The sequence below is a fragment of the Corvus brachyrhynchos genome, unplaced genomic scaffold (genome assembly GCF_000691975.1).
Source record: "Corvus brachyrhynchos isolate BGI_N302 unplaced genomic scaffold, ASM69197v1 scaffold200, whole genome shotgun sequence".
Classification (NCBI taxonomy): domain Eukaryota; kingdom Metazoa; phylum Chordata; class Aves; order Passeriformes; family Corvidae; genus Corvus; species Corvus brachyrhynchos.
This window is the reverse complement of record NW_008236184.1, coordinates 3,892,579-3,908,628: the sequence shown is the minus strand read 5'-3', so window position 1 is coordinate 3,908,628 and position 16,050 is coordinate 3,892,579. Positions and strand designations below refer to the sequence as shown.

At 38.3% G+C, this 16,050-nt stretch overlaps 2 protein-coding genes across 2 annotated transcripts in view; one reads left to right on the top strand and one right to left on the bottom strand.

The window, feature by feature from the left end:
• TEX9 (testis expressed 9) overlaps positions 1-7,913 on the top strand; it is a 21,626-nt gene extending 13,713 nt beyond the window's left edge. Inside the window, exons 8-11 of the mRNA XM_017738025.1 lie at positions 1,163-1,336; positions 5,156-5,290; positions 5,779-5,913; positions 7,560-7,913. Of these exons, the coding sequence (XP_017593514.1) occupies positions 1,163-1,336; positions 5,156-5,290; positions 5,779-5,913; positions 7,560-7,637 (522 nt within the window). The 3' untranslated portion in view covers positions 7,638-7,913. The remainder of the gene's footprint in view (positions 1-1,162; positions 1,337-5,155; positions 5,291-5,778; positions 5,914-7,559) is intronic.
• Positions 7,914-8,878: 965 nt separating this feature from the next.
• MNS1 (meiosis specific nuclear structural 1) overlaps positions 8,879-16,050 on the bottom strand; it is a 7,392-nt gene continuing 220 nt past the window's right edge. Inside the window, exons 2-9 of the mRNA XM_017736846.1 lie at positions 15,716-15,860; positions 15,132-15,234; positions 14,085-14,314; positions 13,145-13,361; positions 12,959-13,066; positions 11,845-12,102; positions 10,821-10,946; positions 8,879-9,201 (exon numbers count right to left, since the gene is read on the bottom strand). Coding sequence (XP_017592335.1) covers positions 9,103-9,201; positions 10,821-10,946; positions 11,845-12,102; positions 12,959-13,066; positions 13,145-13,361; positions 14,085-14,314; positions 15,132-15,234; positions 15,716-15,860 — 1,286 coding nt within the window. The 3' untranslated portion in view covers positions 8,879-9,102. The remainder of the gene's footprint in view (positions 9,202-10,820; positions 10,947-11,844; positions 12,103-12,958; positions 13,067-13,144; positions 13,362-14,084; positions 14,315-15,131; positions 15,235-15,715; positions 15,861-16,050) is intronic.

Genomic DNA, 16,050 nt, shown 5'->3' with positions numbered 1-16,050 from the left:
AGAAAGTTGTTACATTAGATTTTAAAGACATCTTCATTTTCAAATCAAGTATAATTTTGTCAGTAGCTATTGAACTTCATCATTCCATGCCAAAACCACTACAGAATTCAGTTACTGTAGCAGATGACAGACAACCTTGTACTTATTCTTGTCCTGCTCCCTTAGCACTTTGTATGTAAATGTATCATTTTGGGTTCTAGTTTCTCTGGTGTGAAAGTAACTTCATTACATAGAAGGTCCCAAAAATTTCATTTTGACAAAGCCTTGAGATAGATTCTGAGTTTGGTTCCAATTCACAGTCCAGTTGTTATAAGGAAGCAGTAATTCTGTTTAAATATAAAGAGGTGGGAGTTTCTGAGGTGCATGAAGTCATGAGAAGCTTAGGATAAAGCACAGATTTCCCAGGTGGGAAGCTTGTATTCCAAGGGGCTGAGAGAACAGCAGAGACTTTTTTCACATAAGTTCCATTTCTGTACGTGCCTGGTTTCTTTTTCTTAAAGAAAAGCAGGGCATAATGTGTCTCTGAAATAATCTAAATTAGTATTCACTTATAAAGTTTGAAAGGTTATAAAAGAAAAATGCCTTGAATTATAATGCTTAATGTGGGATGTAATTGCCAGTAGGTCATGAATCTAGTACGGGATTCACTTCATGTTAAGAGAATCTTAAATTTGAATACTTGATGTAGCCTGGATCATTAGCTTGCTTTTAAGTCAAAACCAGATAATATCCTAAAACATAATGGATTGGTTTATCAGTAATTACATTCTCTTCCTTTTCCCATAATTTTTCCTAATGTGTGCATTTAGCTATTCTCATGAAATTGCCACAAAATACCTATGTGCCACTGTTATTCATATTACTCTATAACATTTTGATTATTTGCAAAACCTTTGGGCCTATGAGAAATGTTTTACATAGTGCTACAAGACACTTTCAAGTAAAAGACTGCAGGAAATTAAATGAGACAAGTGTTACTGGTTTTTAAAGTATTAGCTTGGTACAACAGTGTTTTGTTTCCTTAGTCTTACTTGTTGCTATTTCTAGATCTACAGCATATATATTCTTACTACCTTTTATTTACAAGACATTATTACTGCATTACCATTCTGCTTCCTTGCAATAATTTAGCTGGGTTTTTTTGCTAATTACTGCCATATAGGATGATGAAAATCAGAATTTAGAAACTCGGCTTAAAGATACTGAAGAAGAAAACACAAGACTGCAACGAACAATCAGCCTGCAGCAGTCTCAGACTGAGAAGTACAAAATGTTGTCACAAGAAGCAAACAAAAAAAATGAAGGGTTACAACAAGAGGTCACTGCACTAGAAAAGGTATTGTAGATATTAGTCTCATTTATCTCAAATAAGGGAAAAACCCACATCAAATTACCCTCTGTTCCCTGATGGATTGGTAAGAGCTGTATCCAATGACCTGATTAGCATCTCAATGTCTGTTAATAGCTTTATAAATTGTATTTTTAAATGGCCTAATAATTTTTTTTAAAAGGAAGAAATAATATATTTTGCTAACTGCTCATCTTCTGCTTCTACCATCATATATTTCTTTGTTTTAAAATTAAATTCCTGTGTAAAAGACCCACAAGAGACAAAACTACCTTTTCAGAAACTGCTGTCAAATATAAAAAGGAATCCTGAAAAGTGCAAGGAAATTCCATTTTTCGGGTTTTAATTATAATTTTTTAAAAATTGCTTCTGTAAGTTCTATTGTAAGCTGTAGAACCTAATGAACATTTTCTTAAAAAGCACCTGCAGCTTATAATAGTATCTTCTGCAGGTAAAGGAAGGGATGTCTTTGTTGTTGCAAATGGACTGTTGGACAAGCAGGCACTCCAGAGTGGCTGAGGCCAAGTGAGCGTGGCTGCTGCTGTCCCACACACGCACAGTGGTGCCCGTGCCTGGCACAGCAGATGGCTGCATACACAGCTTTGTTTGTTTGGAACTTAATCTTAAGGGCAGCACATATTTTTCTTTAATTCCTCAGAGCTAGAGGGGTTGACTTCAAAACCACGTAATACACATAATGTTGTGTAGTACATGTAATAGAACCAGGAGAATGTTTCAGTTAAAAATTTGGGGGAAATAGAACTCAACTCAGCCCATCAAAGTCTCATACTTCCATTAAATCATATTATGGATTTGTGTGGGTATGCTTGTATCTTACTGTTCCTTAGTTCTGGCATTTTAACACTAACATGGTCTTCGTGTTCTTTTTGTGCAGATACTTGGAGGTTTTAAGTTCCCTTACACTGATTGTGATTCTGTCAGAAAAAATATTCAGTACCAGTATTTATCCTACTCATCAGCTCACAGCAAATAGGGCCTAGAGATTTACAGTCATTTAGTCCTTTATCTTAAAGCAAGACAGAACAAATTATATTCAAACCATCCTGGACATAAGATTGTTTAACCTGTACTTAAAGCCTTCTGGAATGGCAATTTCAACCATTTCCTTGCACACAGTCACAAAGTATTTAGGAAATGGGATGAAAAGTTTATTCACTTCCAGTGTACTGGTACCATATCCAGAATATGGTCACTTCCCTCACTGGTCTTTGCTTTGGATTTACCATCCTCAGTTGCTTCAATTATTCCTCATAGGTTGTGTTTTCTAGAATTCACCAAAGTTACCCATCAGTCATGATCATGAAAAATAGTGGTAATTCTTTAAAATACTAAGACAGCAAAAAAAGCAAATGGATGTAATGAAAGGTTCTCTAATTCAGAAGTTATTTTACATAGTTTTTCTGCTATAATAAATTATCTAACTGCAAAGACCATGCATGTAAAAATAATTTTGCAGTAACTGCTTTTATCTCTTGTGGACTTAGGAGTCTGAAAACTGCTCTATTTTTTAGATATGAAGTATTATTCAACCCTACTTAATTAATGTAGTGTAGTTCAATTCTAGACATTTAAAAGCAATTTCCTGTGAACACAGGCTTGAAATGGTGCTACTGTGCTGCTAAACTCTCACAAATCTTACTTGCGGTCTAAAGAAAGTTTTCTGTATAGCTGAGAGAGCACAAATGTAACCTCTGATTTTGGGGCTTTTATTGCTTTTTCTGTTGTTGCAATGTAGATGATAGTAGACCTACATTGTGATACATACGTCCCCATACTCCCTAGATTATCAAGTTTTTGTAACTTCATTAATGCCCCAGGTACTTTTTGTATGTGCCTAAGCAAAGATTCTCACCTGCTTTTCACAATTTACCTGAAACATGGTAACTACTTTGTTATTTTTACATCTCATTTTTTTGGTGTTTGGTCTCTGTAAACATTTCTGCTGCAGCACTCACCTAAGGCAGCAGCTGAATTCTGATGCTCCCAGAAACTTTCATCCATTTCTTTCCAGCATTCAAATTTTTTTCTATCTAGTTGACCTAATAAATGCTATCACCTCTCCCATCTCTTTTTCACCACTGGTCTACAAGAACATTCCTTCCTTTGTGTGTTCAGCTCAGCTCTAACATTAGATAGCAGTCAGGGGAACACCAAAGTTGTTCTCTTACTCTTTTTAGGCCTTTGTGCAGGGGTTTATCACTTGCCTTGAAGAAAGGCTTGATGTTAAGTACATGTTCTCTCTCAACTGTTTTTTGGGGAGGTGTTGGAGAACTTCCTAAAGGTAGCAGTGCTGCCTGCACTGCTGCTGGGAGGATGGACGGCCTGGTGAGGGTTTCTCATAGGCTATCACAGCCCCTGCTGATGTCCCATGATGTGCCTCAGCCCTGTCAGAACAGTGGGGAAAATCCAGCAACTGAAATGGGATACAAATTTAAAACAAAGTAGTTTATTCTCTCCCCTCTTAGAGAAACATTATGTGAGAAAACTAATCCAGCTTTGACTTAGGCAGAAACCTTGCCTAGTTACAAAATAAGACACTTATTTCAGGCATTTTTAAGATTAAAAACTTGGAGTTGACTATATTTAACAAGATACCTTCACTGGATGACTTGCAGAAAAGTCCTTGATAAGGTGTTACGTGTGACAGTAAATGACAAAAATCCCTAAAAGAATTCTTAGAATTCTTTCATTAAATGATCTGATTAGTGGATAAGTAATTTGCATTGCATATAGACTAGTTTTTTTTGGTCATTTAATGCTTTAAAGACTATATTCCAAAGCTTTTCATATTAATGCAGAATAAAATACATAGCACAAAAGATTCAGTTGACTTAATTCACAGCTCCATCATCTTGATACAAGACAAAGAGGTCAATTAGTATGTATTTCTTGGATAAATGATGTCGAAGTCTTAAGTAACCACCACAGAGCAGGTGTAGAATTGAGAAAATAGAAGAATTACTCAGAAATGAGGCAGTCTGAGGGCTGCCTCATTATCAGGAAGTCCCCTCTCTACCTTGAGTTGGTTGAAAGAAGCCCATTACTGTAAGTTTGATAGTTTAAAGAAAAAGTCTTATTTCTTTTTCATAAAACACAGGATGTGCTCTTTCTGCCAGAATTGTTTATTTCTTTTACTTTGTCTGTTATCTATGTTCCCTGATCTTTAGTCTCATTATTCTGTTCCTCAACTTGGTCTCTTTCTCTCATTTCCCCACTTACAGCACTATGAAATACTGTCAGCAGAGTCAAGAGACAACTGTTTTGATGGGTGCCATAAGACTTGATGAACTATTTTCTGCCAGATGAAATAGTTACTACCCTCAGCCATCTTCAGTAGGCTGCTTTAACTTCTTGGTGGTAATTGCATGTAGTAATCTCTGGGGCAAAGAGGTTAAAGGAACAGGTGGGAAGAAGCAGCTGGGAACATGAGCCACCATTCCAAAATCTGCCCCAGAGTGGACACAGTGATTTTTTTCTCTTTTTCTGACTGATCATACAAGGTTTTTCAGTCAGTCCTGTGGTCTTACATGATCAGCTTCACAATTATTCCAAGAGAAGCTTAAAAAAAAAAAAGATGAGAAAGATCCTTTTTCAAGATTTCAAAGGAGAAGGGGATGTTTTAACAGTAGAATTGTCTTTGAGACAGATTCTATCTGCAGGCCAAAGAAGTTCACATACTTCAGCTTTCAAGGGTGAGCCTTTTTGTAAGTGTGTTGTTGATACAGGATTCATTAAAACACCATTAATATCATGATGTTTTTATTGGGTTTGTCCTTTCTTAAATAGGAATTGGAGAATCTAAAGCGTGCCCAAAAGCAGGCTGCAGCCACTCAGAGTGCAACAGAGGTTCGTTTAAACAGGGCCTTGGAAGAAGTGGAGAAGTATAAAGTGGAGCTTAATAAACTGAAGCAAAGCAACAAGGTACTGTGGCTTAGGAAAAGAAATTCCAGTCTGTAATCACTCAGTAATGCTAGAATGAGACAAAAAGCTTGATGGGCTTTGGAAGCATCATATCTCTTATAGGCAGCCCCAAAATTAACTCGGAACAAATCACAAAAGGCCCAATAAGTTATCTTAGCTGACACTACTGCAACCTCTGCAGGAGGAGGAAATGTACAGAATGAAGTTAAAGCCTTTCTGATTTTCGTCATTTGTGTGAAAATGAGACATGTTTAGAAAGAGAAGTACACATACATACTTAATACATACAAAGGCAAACCACAGCTCTTACTGCCAAGATTTTCTTTTCTTTTTTAAGCTTTGATGTGGGAGTATTTTGATTAATCCCATTTCTTTTCAGAAGTGTCATGTGTGGCTACTGTTTGTCATTTTCTTATGTAATGCCAGGTTTCATTGATTAAAGCACCACTTTCATAATTAATACATTTCTCCTTTTCTTCCCTTGGTAGGATGTAGTTAACCAAGAACTCAAAACGATTGAAGACTTAAAATCAGAAAACAAGAAACTGCAGAAACAAAAAGGAGAGCTAATTACAGGTTTTAAAAAGCAGTTAAAGTTAATTGATATTTTGAAGAGACAAAAGGTAAGGAGCAGAGTAGGGGTGTATTTCAGTTAACAACCTCTAGCTAAATGTGTCTGTTGTCCAATAAAGTAATATTGAAAACTGTGAGTTTACATGGAAGGAAATTAAAATGAGAGGAAAGTATACTAAGAGATGTTGCCCAAATTGAACAATTTTCCACTTACTAGTTCCATCACAGCTTTCACTTAAAAACTTGGGATGTGTGCAGCCATTTCTATCAGTTTTCATTCTGAGGCTGCATGAGACATGGAGAGCTATGGGCTGCATAGCTGTCTGGACAGAACCTTAACAGACTGGGTCACCTCCAATTTCTTACTCTGCTGAATCTCATGGGATTCATTTTGTGATGGAGTCAGTGCATTTCTTACACTCTCAAACCAAAGCTGTAAGACAGCTAAAGCAAGCAATGTATGGTGGCTTGTTAAACAGAACCCCCTTTAAGAAAGGCCAGCCTTAGAGATAAGAAAGTAGAACATTTTATTTACCCTTTGAGTACTCAGTGATCACCAGACATTTAGTAAACACTTTCGAAGCTGTTGAGCCCCTAGAGGAAGAACAGTTCTGTATGAAGTGGCAACTTCAGGGAGCAAAATACACACATTTATCCTAAGAACTGGGAATTGCAATATGAAACTACACCCTTGAATCTGGAATACTTCCCCAACACAGGGCAAAGGAGGACAGGTACATGGAATAAAAGGAACCAGGGCTGCTTGTGCATTTCCAGTGCAAGAGAATTTTTCTGGCAGTAACAGGATGCAGAGTAGATCCTGGGGATTCATCTAACAGCAGCAGTACTAGCTCAGCCTTTGGCTGGCCCTTCTAGCTCTGCAAGTTTATTTTGAGAATTAAAGCTACACAGCATTCACTCAAAATATGTCCTTATAGATGAGGTAGCTCATTGTCCTCTGGAACGTGAATTCACTGAAATGGGTGTCACAGAGCAGCATTTCTGTTCTGTTCTGACTGGGAACCAAACCCATCGTCTCAGACAAGTGTCACAAACTGCATTAAATACATTTTTAAACAATTACAAATGCTGTATCAGAACTGCAGATAGGAAAGAAAGCCACTTAACTTTTCTTACAAAAAGTGTTACTCACAGATGAAGGATGCTGTGAATTGTCCTTTCTGAAGAGACTGTGACTGGAGAAACGTGGATGAGACTGGGGCTAACCCTGTGCCTTGCAGCTTCTGGCCAAAGGCGCTGGGGAAGGGCAGCTGAAGCTCACATGTGATCGATACTCACAATCAGGGGAAGGACTTCAAGTCTGCTTCAAACAGGCCTTTTGTTGAATGAATTAGAAAAACCTTATTTAGGCTATTTGTGTAGTATTTGTGTGGCAGGTTCAGATGCACAGAGCAGACAGAGCCTGAAGAATGATAGAGGGAAAAAATTCCCTAAAGACATTAAATATCAGGAGTAGGATGATTTGCTTTGTAATAGCTTTAATGTTAAATTGTATATTGATCAGCTTGAAAGAACGTGGACCAGTTTTCTTACACGTGTTCTTTAGAAGTGACAAGAGTTGTCAGATTTTCAGGAATTTCTGTGCTTCATTAAAACACATAAAATATCCCAGTTATCCAGGATTTTGTATTGGTCATTCACACTATTTTACCTTCTGCTCTTTTTTTTTTCCCAGATGCACATTGAAGCTGCCAAGATGCTTTCTTTTACCGAAGAGGAATTCATGAAAGCTCTTGAATGGGGAAATTATTGATCCCATTAAATAGCAACTCCTGTTCGAAAGAGGAGTCAGACAGTACATTATTTTGAGATTGTATATGAGTCCTTGTTAATAGTTAATAACTGTATATCCCACTGAATTGATTTTGTTGATTTTACTTACGTTTAAATTGTTTAACTTTTGTAAGCCTGATAGCTTGTGTTGTAATGTCATATGAAATACAAATTTCTACTTCATTGCCAGGCCAAACTGCCCATTCTGTAAGGAGCAGAGAAGCTCAGACCATGCAAGGAATAGTCCAACAAGTGAACTTGGTTATCAGTTTGCTCTGTTTTAGCATTTAAAACTGTACCTTACCTATGGTAATATTCAGTCCAAGGAAGTCAGGATTTAGTCTCAGAAAACTCCTTGTTGCAACAGAAATAAATTAACCAGTGATCCAGTTGAGAAGAAAATATCATGTCCTTTTTAAAACACATGGTTGGAAAATTGGCCTTGTCTGTTCTCTGTAACAGATCTCCCCTCAAAGCTAGCTGGTCTGGCATCTAATTTAAGCACCAACAGCTCTTTTATAGAAACGACCATAACTTGTTTTAGCCATTACATCTTAGCCCCTGGCTGGCATAACTATACATGAGACTTGCCTCCACAGTCCCATAGAGCTGTATTGTGTAAAAGTGTTCCTTCAGTCAAGGTGAAAATATTAAACCTTTCCCTGGCCATCAGCTGCTGCTTTGGGATACAGGCCGGAGCGATGACTCCACATTCACAGGTGCTCTACAAGCATTACATCCTTAAAAACTTCATTAGTCATCATTGTAATCAATAACTAGAAAACAGATTCAGGGTAGATGAGCTGAGCCTGTTGTGCATACATTAATGAACAGGAGCAATACAAGCCTGTGCTGCTTGCAGGAACTTCTGCCAGACCTCAGCTATTGCAATGGAGTCCTGCCTCAGAGTAAGTGAAAAAGAACATGGGATAAAAATTAGTCAGTTTATGCACTGAAAGAAAGGTATAAACAGTGGTTCTGACCTCAGAATGGAACAACATCTCTGCTTAGAACCTTCCAGTGAAGGACCTCAGACCTACCTCATGGAGGTAAGACACTACATTTGGATGAGGATTGTAGTAGTGTAATGTCAGGACAGCCACATGTTCCCAGAAGTAGTGCGTTAGGAGAATCCTTTAGTCCAGACTGGAATACACACGCGAGCTTAGGTTTCTGCTGTGTTGCTGAAGAAAACATTTCTAACATTGCTACATGACTAACTGAGAATAATTGAGAACTCCAGAACAGTTTATTTGTGAAAAATGCAAGTGGAGCACACACTTATGTAAAACTAACTGCTCATCACAGTTTAGAACTTCGGTTTTAAAAGCAAGGCTTTTAATGCTGCTAAAGAGGAATTCCTCACTGTTAACAGCAAATAGAAGTTTTCACTGGGAAGCAGCTGACACCTAGTGGTAAAAGCAGGAGCTGAGCTGGGGGAAGGTTCAGCTCTCTTCTGGAAGTTCATTACCTCTTCTCTGTTGGTACGCCAACCTGAAATCTTCTCCAAGCATGTTAATGTCATTTTCGTCTTTGAGTATTCCCTGCATTAATAGGAAAGAAACACACGTCAGAAGGTAAAACAAAGTAGAGAGATTACTATGGATCTCTGAAATCTTCCATGGAAGCAATACTGCATCCATAATGGTATCCATAATACTGTTATGTTGCCTTCAAAACAAACCTGAAAATCAAGCCTGAAAACCATCACAAAACCTGAGCAGATGAGTTACAAATTGGTGCTAACCCAGAGACCCTTTTTGTTTTGCCAAAAGACAACATTTAGCTGCGTTCTCTTGCTCACAGGAGTGACTGCTCACTGAGTGACTGCAGTCAGTACAGCACAGGAGCAGGTTTAGTAAAATCACGCAACTGCAGTGAAAAGAGGCCCTGGCTGGGCTGGGGTTCTGTCTTCACCTTTACCTGTGTTGGTATTAGCTCATACAAAGAAATAACTTGGGAAATCAAGTAATGCAGGACAACTTAATCAAAAACTATGTTTTTGAGAAGAGAAGTGGGGCACCTGGAAATCTAAATTTCTAAAGTAATTTTACAGCTAAAAATATGTATGACCCACAGAACATACCTTGCAGCATTTAAAAAAGAGGAAAAAGTTACAAACTGCATTTATATTGGAAAGTTTTGGATTTGGTAGCACTTTGCTATTTAACCATTTTCAGTGAAGTAATGTGATGTAGGAGCACCCAACTCAGACACAGTGTTGAAGCAGAGAACAGAAAAGTAGAACATCATATATGGCACATATGTGAGCCTTGGACATTGAAATTGCCAAGGCTTCCTACAGCAGCAAATTCAAACCAGAGAAGTATACAAAATGTTGTCACTCTGAGTTATCCTTTAATGAAATCTACATTAGATAACAACTCGCTCCAAGTGTTACAAATTCCTGCACCAATAATTGTATTAATATTTGAATAAAAATGAAACTCTGCTCTACTTAATGTTTTCCAGATTGCAGAATTTCTTTAACCAGCTGGATAGCTCCCTCCCTACTGTAAATGCCTTTTTACATCCCTAAGGCAGCTCTCTGTTTATTTGTGTACTATTAGGAGATCTTCCCAATTATGAAGCACAATACGAAAGAAATTGTAGTTTATTCCTATTGCAATAACTGCTTCCATCTTTTTAACTTTTAAAAATACAGGGACGAACAGAGCAAGCTTGGAAATGCTTCTGTAAATGCTGCAGTTCGTTGCACTACTGCAGAATCCATAGTTATGGAATATTTGGCAGACAAGCCAGAGTTGCAAGAAATTGCTGCCAAAACCCCAGCTGAGAAATTTGGTGGAAACAGGTTTTAAGATGTGGTGGACCCCTTTCTGGCTAGAGAAGCCCTGCTGTAGAACTCACATTCCATATTTCAAACACTGGATGTGCAAAATGCTGTGGAAGCTTTCAGCGAGTTCTGTACAAGGCATCAATAGTGCCAGAGAGCCCAACGCCCCTCAGCAGAAAGAGCAGTACTGTAAATGCGTCCCACCTCAAAAGAAAAAGGAAGAGGTGAGTGCGAGTGAGCTAACACAATAAGGACATCCACTGACTCCGGGAACTTGCACAGTTCTGCAACTTCACCTTGAACTATCCAAGAGAATATCAATTTACAGGACAGATATTAAAGGTGTTTAAAATACAATTCACTTACTCGAGGAAGATAACCCAGCAGTTTCCATGCATGCTCTTTCAAGAGTTTCTGTCTCTCTTCTTCAATAATTGCACGGATACTTGCTTGTCTCCTCTTCTCTAACTCTCTTTCTTCAAGTTCACGCTCCTACAATAAACAAGTTTTCCCAAGTTCTGTTTCAGCTCTTGTGAACATTTGTTTCCACCATTATCCACCACAGCATAAAGACAAAAATTTTAGTGGAGTAAATTTTGAACTTCCACTTACTAATTCCTGGTCACAGGAAATTCTCTTGAAAAGAATGGAAAGTGTATGTAAAAAAAACCCACAAAGCACTGTTTAAACAATACCTGTTTGGCAACTGGAAAACAATCTCATCTAGATAAAACAGAAAACTGAATGGCAAGTCATGGGATGAGTCTGCTGTCCAAGTGTTTGGTGTCAGAAGCCATTTTGAAGGCAGGCAATGTTCAGTTCTGGTGGCTTTTTGGCTCTCAGACAAGTTAGTCTGTTCCTGTCCTACTGCTCTAATCCAGGAAAAGGTGCAATAGGTATGAATTCTCACATTGATGACTGGAAATTGCAATTCACATTACACAGGTGATTTATACCCTATAAACAGTTATGAAAACAGCAGTATGGGATTCTGTGTCTTGCTTTCAGCTATCACCTTTTCTTCCTCAGATCTCAATTCAAGAGACTTAACCTAAAGACTCCTCAGACATCATTATCAGTGCAGCTGACCAGGGATGTGGAACTGGACAGCAGTTGTGTTGCTGATCTCATGGCTCCTGAAGAGGTATTTGCACAGCACATCAGCTACACAGTGGGCCAGGGATGGTGTTGACCCCAGCCTCCTGAGCAACAAGAAACAGTTAGCTCTAAAAATACTTTTCTCTTGTCAGAAACCAAAACAAAGTCCTGCTTCCCCCCCTGCAATTCCCATCACCTTTCCCTAGCAACACCAGCATTGTCCCTTAGGATAGCACAAGTATTCCCATATTAAACACTCTGCTCAAACCAAAGGTGCATATGAAACTCTTACTTTTTCTGCTATACACTGTTTGCGACGGTCCTCGAGAATTTTCTCCACGGCCATTTTGTGTTCAAGCTGTTTCATTCTCTGTTTCTGCGCGTTCAGCTGCTCAATGCGATCGTCCTCGGCAAACTTGGCCAAAATCTGCTGCCGGAGGGCTTCCTCCTCTTCTCTCATAGCTTGTTGTGCTGCTGCCTTCAGAGCAACTTGCTCTTCATATGTTTGCCTTAAGTCTAGGCGCTGCCTTATTCTCTTTTCAATTTCTGCCTATAAAGGAATTTAGTAAAATGCAGTATTACTGAACATTGAAAAATTCTGAGCAGCAGCAGCCAATCTACTCCATTTATCTTGGAATAAATTTACTGTAGTTCTTAACTTCTAACATAACTAACTGGAGCAAACATTCCATATCTGACAGTGCTCTCCAGTATTAATCAGCTTGGCAAATATCACATGATTCTGAAAATTAAGTCCAAAACAAAAGGAGATTTTTTTTCCCCCGCTATGATGAAGGGAATCAACAAGACAGTCATCCTGAACAACACTCTAAAAATAGCAGTGTTTGGTATCTCAACCTATGTTACGTTTTGTTTTTCACCCACAGCAAGGTAAGACAGAGTGTGGCCAGGCACATAGGAAATGGAAATGCAGAAGAAAAGCAGATAATTATACTACTTTGCTAAAACCTAAACTTCCAAGTTACTGGTATTCTCCTTCACACGATAAGTAAATGTATAAATGGGGCCATAAGGGTATTCAAAACCTTCACTTGTCTTCCTGGTTGAAATTAAAACAAATACATTAGGAATGGAAAAGGAAACTCAAAGTACAAATTTTTCGCTCCAAAACCTAAGCTAATGTACAAACTGCCTGTCTGACTGAGAATATTCAGGAAATAGAGTTGAAAATAAATACTTTGTGCTAGAACAGAATTGGGAACAATTCAAATTCATTTAAGACTCTTAAAACCGTATCAGAATTAAGCCTTTTGCTTTGAGATAGCTCACAGTCCAAAAAGGGCTCAAGGCGTCCCTCAAACACATCCCAAAGTCACAAAAAACACTGCAGACTTAGATATCCAAAGGGTGTAAAAAAACCCCTTCATGTACCTGCCAGAACTTACCATCTCCTTCTTCCTTTCAATCTCTTCTTGTTTTTCCAGATACAGATCTTGGCGGATTTGTTCCTGTTCTTTACGCCTCTGTTCTTCTCTCTCCATGGTCTTGGCAACCTATAACAAAAAGGAAAGGTTTCTAAATGAAAGACAAAAACATACAACAATTTTTTCTACAATTTCAATTTTTGATACCATGTTTTGAACTCTCTGTTTTTTCTCCTCAGTGTCTCGAACTTTAGCCATCCAATCATCTTCTCTTTGTTGTTGCATGTTGGCAAACTCCATAATTTTCCTATTTTCTTCTTCCATCTCTTCCTGTTTCCTTTTCCTCCAGATAGCTTGTTCTTTTATAAACTCTTCAATATATGTCTGAGTTTCTTTTATTTTATCTAACTTCCGTTGTTTTTCCCTGTAGAAGATGGAAAAAAAGAGTTCAAATAGTCATTTAACATACTGCAGAGTAACATTAAATCAACCAGATGCTCGCCATTAACAATATATTCCAGAAACTAACATTTAAATTACTTTCCTTAACCATTCGGCTAAAAACTAGATAGCTAAATTGAAAATAGTTAGTAATGAATTGCCTGAAGAAGGGAATCTCATATCTAACACCTTTCCAGAGGACAGACTGTACACAAAATTACTCGCTGCTGCTGCATTTTATGCCCCATCAAAGAGAAGAAAAGAAAGCCAAATGGCACCACAACTCCTAAACTTTTTATTTACACAAAACTCTCCCCCCCCCGCCAATACCCTGCCCTGAGAAACCTCCTTCCCTGTTCCTAAGACATGCAAACAAAGCATCTGGTGGCAAGGCAGGGACACAAGGCAAGGCAGAAATATGTAATATGCTGTCGTGTCCAGCATGATGGGCCCACTGGAAGCCCTCCTGCAAATAAAGCTGGATTTCATATTTGAGGAACAAGGACACGAGACTGACTGGGACATTCTGATGTTTCAACAGGAAAATTCATGCAAGTCAGTCTCTTATTAGTAAAATGTGACCAAGGAAAACTAAAATGGGCCTTACTCTATATGGAATAGGTGCATACAAATCAGCTTTCTGTGCAGAATTGTATGAGTTGTTATGTTTTAAATTAATAAATAATAAAAATTCAAAGTAACTAACATTTGGTCTTCTTCATAGATCTTTTTTACAATTTCATCAATCATGAGTTTCTCTCTTAGAAACTCTTCATAAGCCTCTTGCTTCTTCTTCTCTTGTTCCTCAACCTGCTTGTCCAGTTCTTGATGGTACATTTTCTTCTCCTGGTTTCGCCTCAGTTCTGCAGACATTTCTTCTTTCAGAAACCTGTTGTACTCTTCCTTCATCTCTTGGGCTACTTCATCCTCCCATTTCTAGGGGGAAAAAGGCAACACAAGATTTCTTTTCATTCCCTGTACTACAACTTGTAATGAAAAAATGCACAGTATGAAAAGGAATTATGCTGCATTACCAGAAAGGAATGTCTTCCACCTCAGTCTATAAATATAGAGCCTTAACATGCTTAATAGCTTAATCTAGTCAGTAGAACCCTTGAAGGGCACCCTCAAGATTTAACCAACTTGAGGAGCACTAAAAGTACTTAAGGGACAAAGCATTGAGCACAGGTGGGACTTACATCAGCACAGTGACTGGAATGAAGCTGGGCTACAGAGAACACGCTCAGTGAGCACATTGCATTGAACCTCAATGAGCTGCCTGCATTGAACTCTGTATAGAGCATTAACATAATCAGAAGCATCTGCCTGATCACCAATATTATTCTATACATAAATACAAATTTGCAAGTCTTTCTGAAGTTACCCAGATCACTGTTTAACAATAGTAACATTGTTTTCAACAACCAGACTCTGAGGTACGGATTCACCACTGTAAAAACTTACTGTACAAAGGGTATCATAGTTTTTACTCAGATAAATGTTACAAAACCAGTAAAATAACAACTATAACCAGTCATACAGCTAATTCATTACTCCTTCAATTGCAATGGCAAAGTAAACCTTTTTCTACATCTAGTTATTACTGGTTAATTAATCCTTCATAACACAAAATATATTTTTAATAACACCGAATGCCTGAACAATATTTTAGATGAAAAATGTCAAAGGAAAAATCTTCTGCACAATCCACACAAAGAGTTACAGGACTCAGGAGCTGGGAAGCACTAATTACCATTTTCTCATCGTATATAGCTTTTTTTTCAGCAATCTGTGCAGCTCGTTCTTTATTCATATAAGCAGATTTCAGCTTTCTTTCTAACTCTCGAAGTTCAAGACTGGAGGGGGAAAAAAATTATCCTATTACAAGGGGGTAGGTATCTAGGGGAAAAAATTAAGTTTCCATCACTATTTAAACAGAATATTTTTCATCGGGGCAACCCTGATGAAAAGTACTGCTCTAGCTAAAGGGCAAAAAAAGAAAAAAAATCCACTTAAAAACAAGAGTTTCCTATATTCCTACATGTGCTATCAACAGTTCTGCATACTTGACTTCTAACTATATAAGCACAGGTACACATACATACACATGTATGCTCATGGATATGCCTAAATGTACATATACATATCCTCAAAATGAAAATTTTGTGTATCAACATCTTTTATAGACAAAATTTGCTTAAAACTAACTTTTTATTATACCTGGACCTCAAACTAACTTTTCCTTCCAGGTCTGAGTCCTCTCCACTCCTTCTACAACTTTCCCAAATCATGATAACAAGCAGCCAATTTGATATAGCTAGGAAATGTCTGAATTACCTGTTTGCTCTGACTTGTTGCCTTATCTTCTCATCTTTCATTTTCTCGAGGTCCCGCCTCGCCAGCTCAGCCGCCAGCTTTTGCTCTCGCTCCAGCTGCAGTGCTCTCTGCTTTCTGTTCTCTTCTGCCTGATCAGAACAATTTCCTTACCAACTCTCGCACACGCACATTTGGAAGAAGGCAAGGAGACTGTGCAGTCAGCAAGACTATACAAGTTAGTAAATGATTGTTACTGGGGAAAGGTTTTGACGGGCAAAGGTAAAGCCAGGCGAACACCTCTCCTTGGCCTTCCCACCCCCCTCGAGCGCGGCCGCCCCAGCAGCTCTTACCGCCCG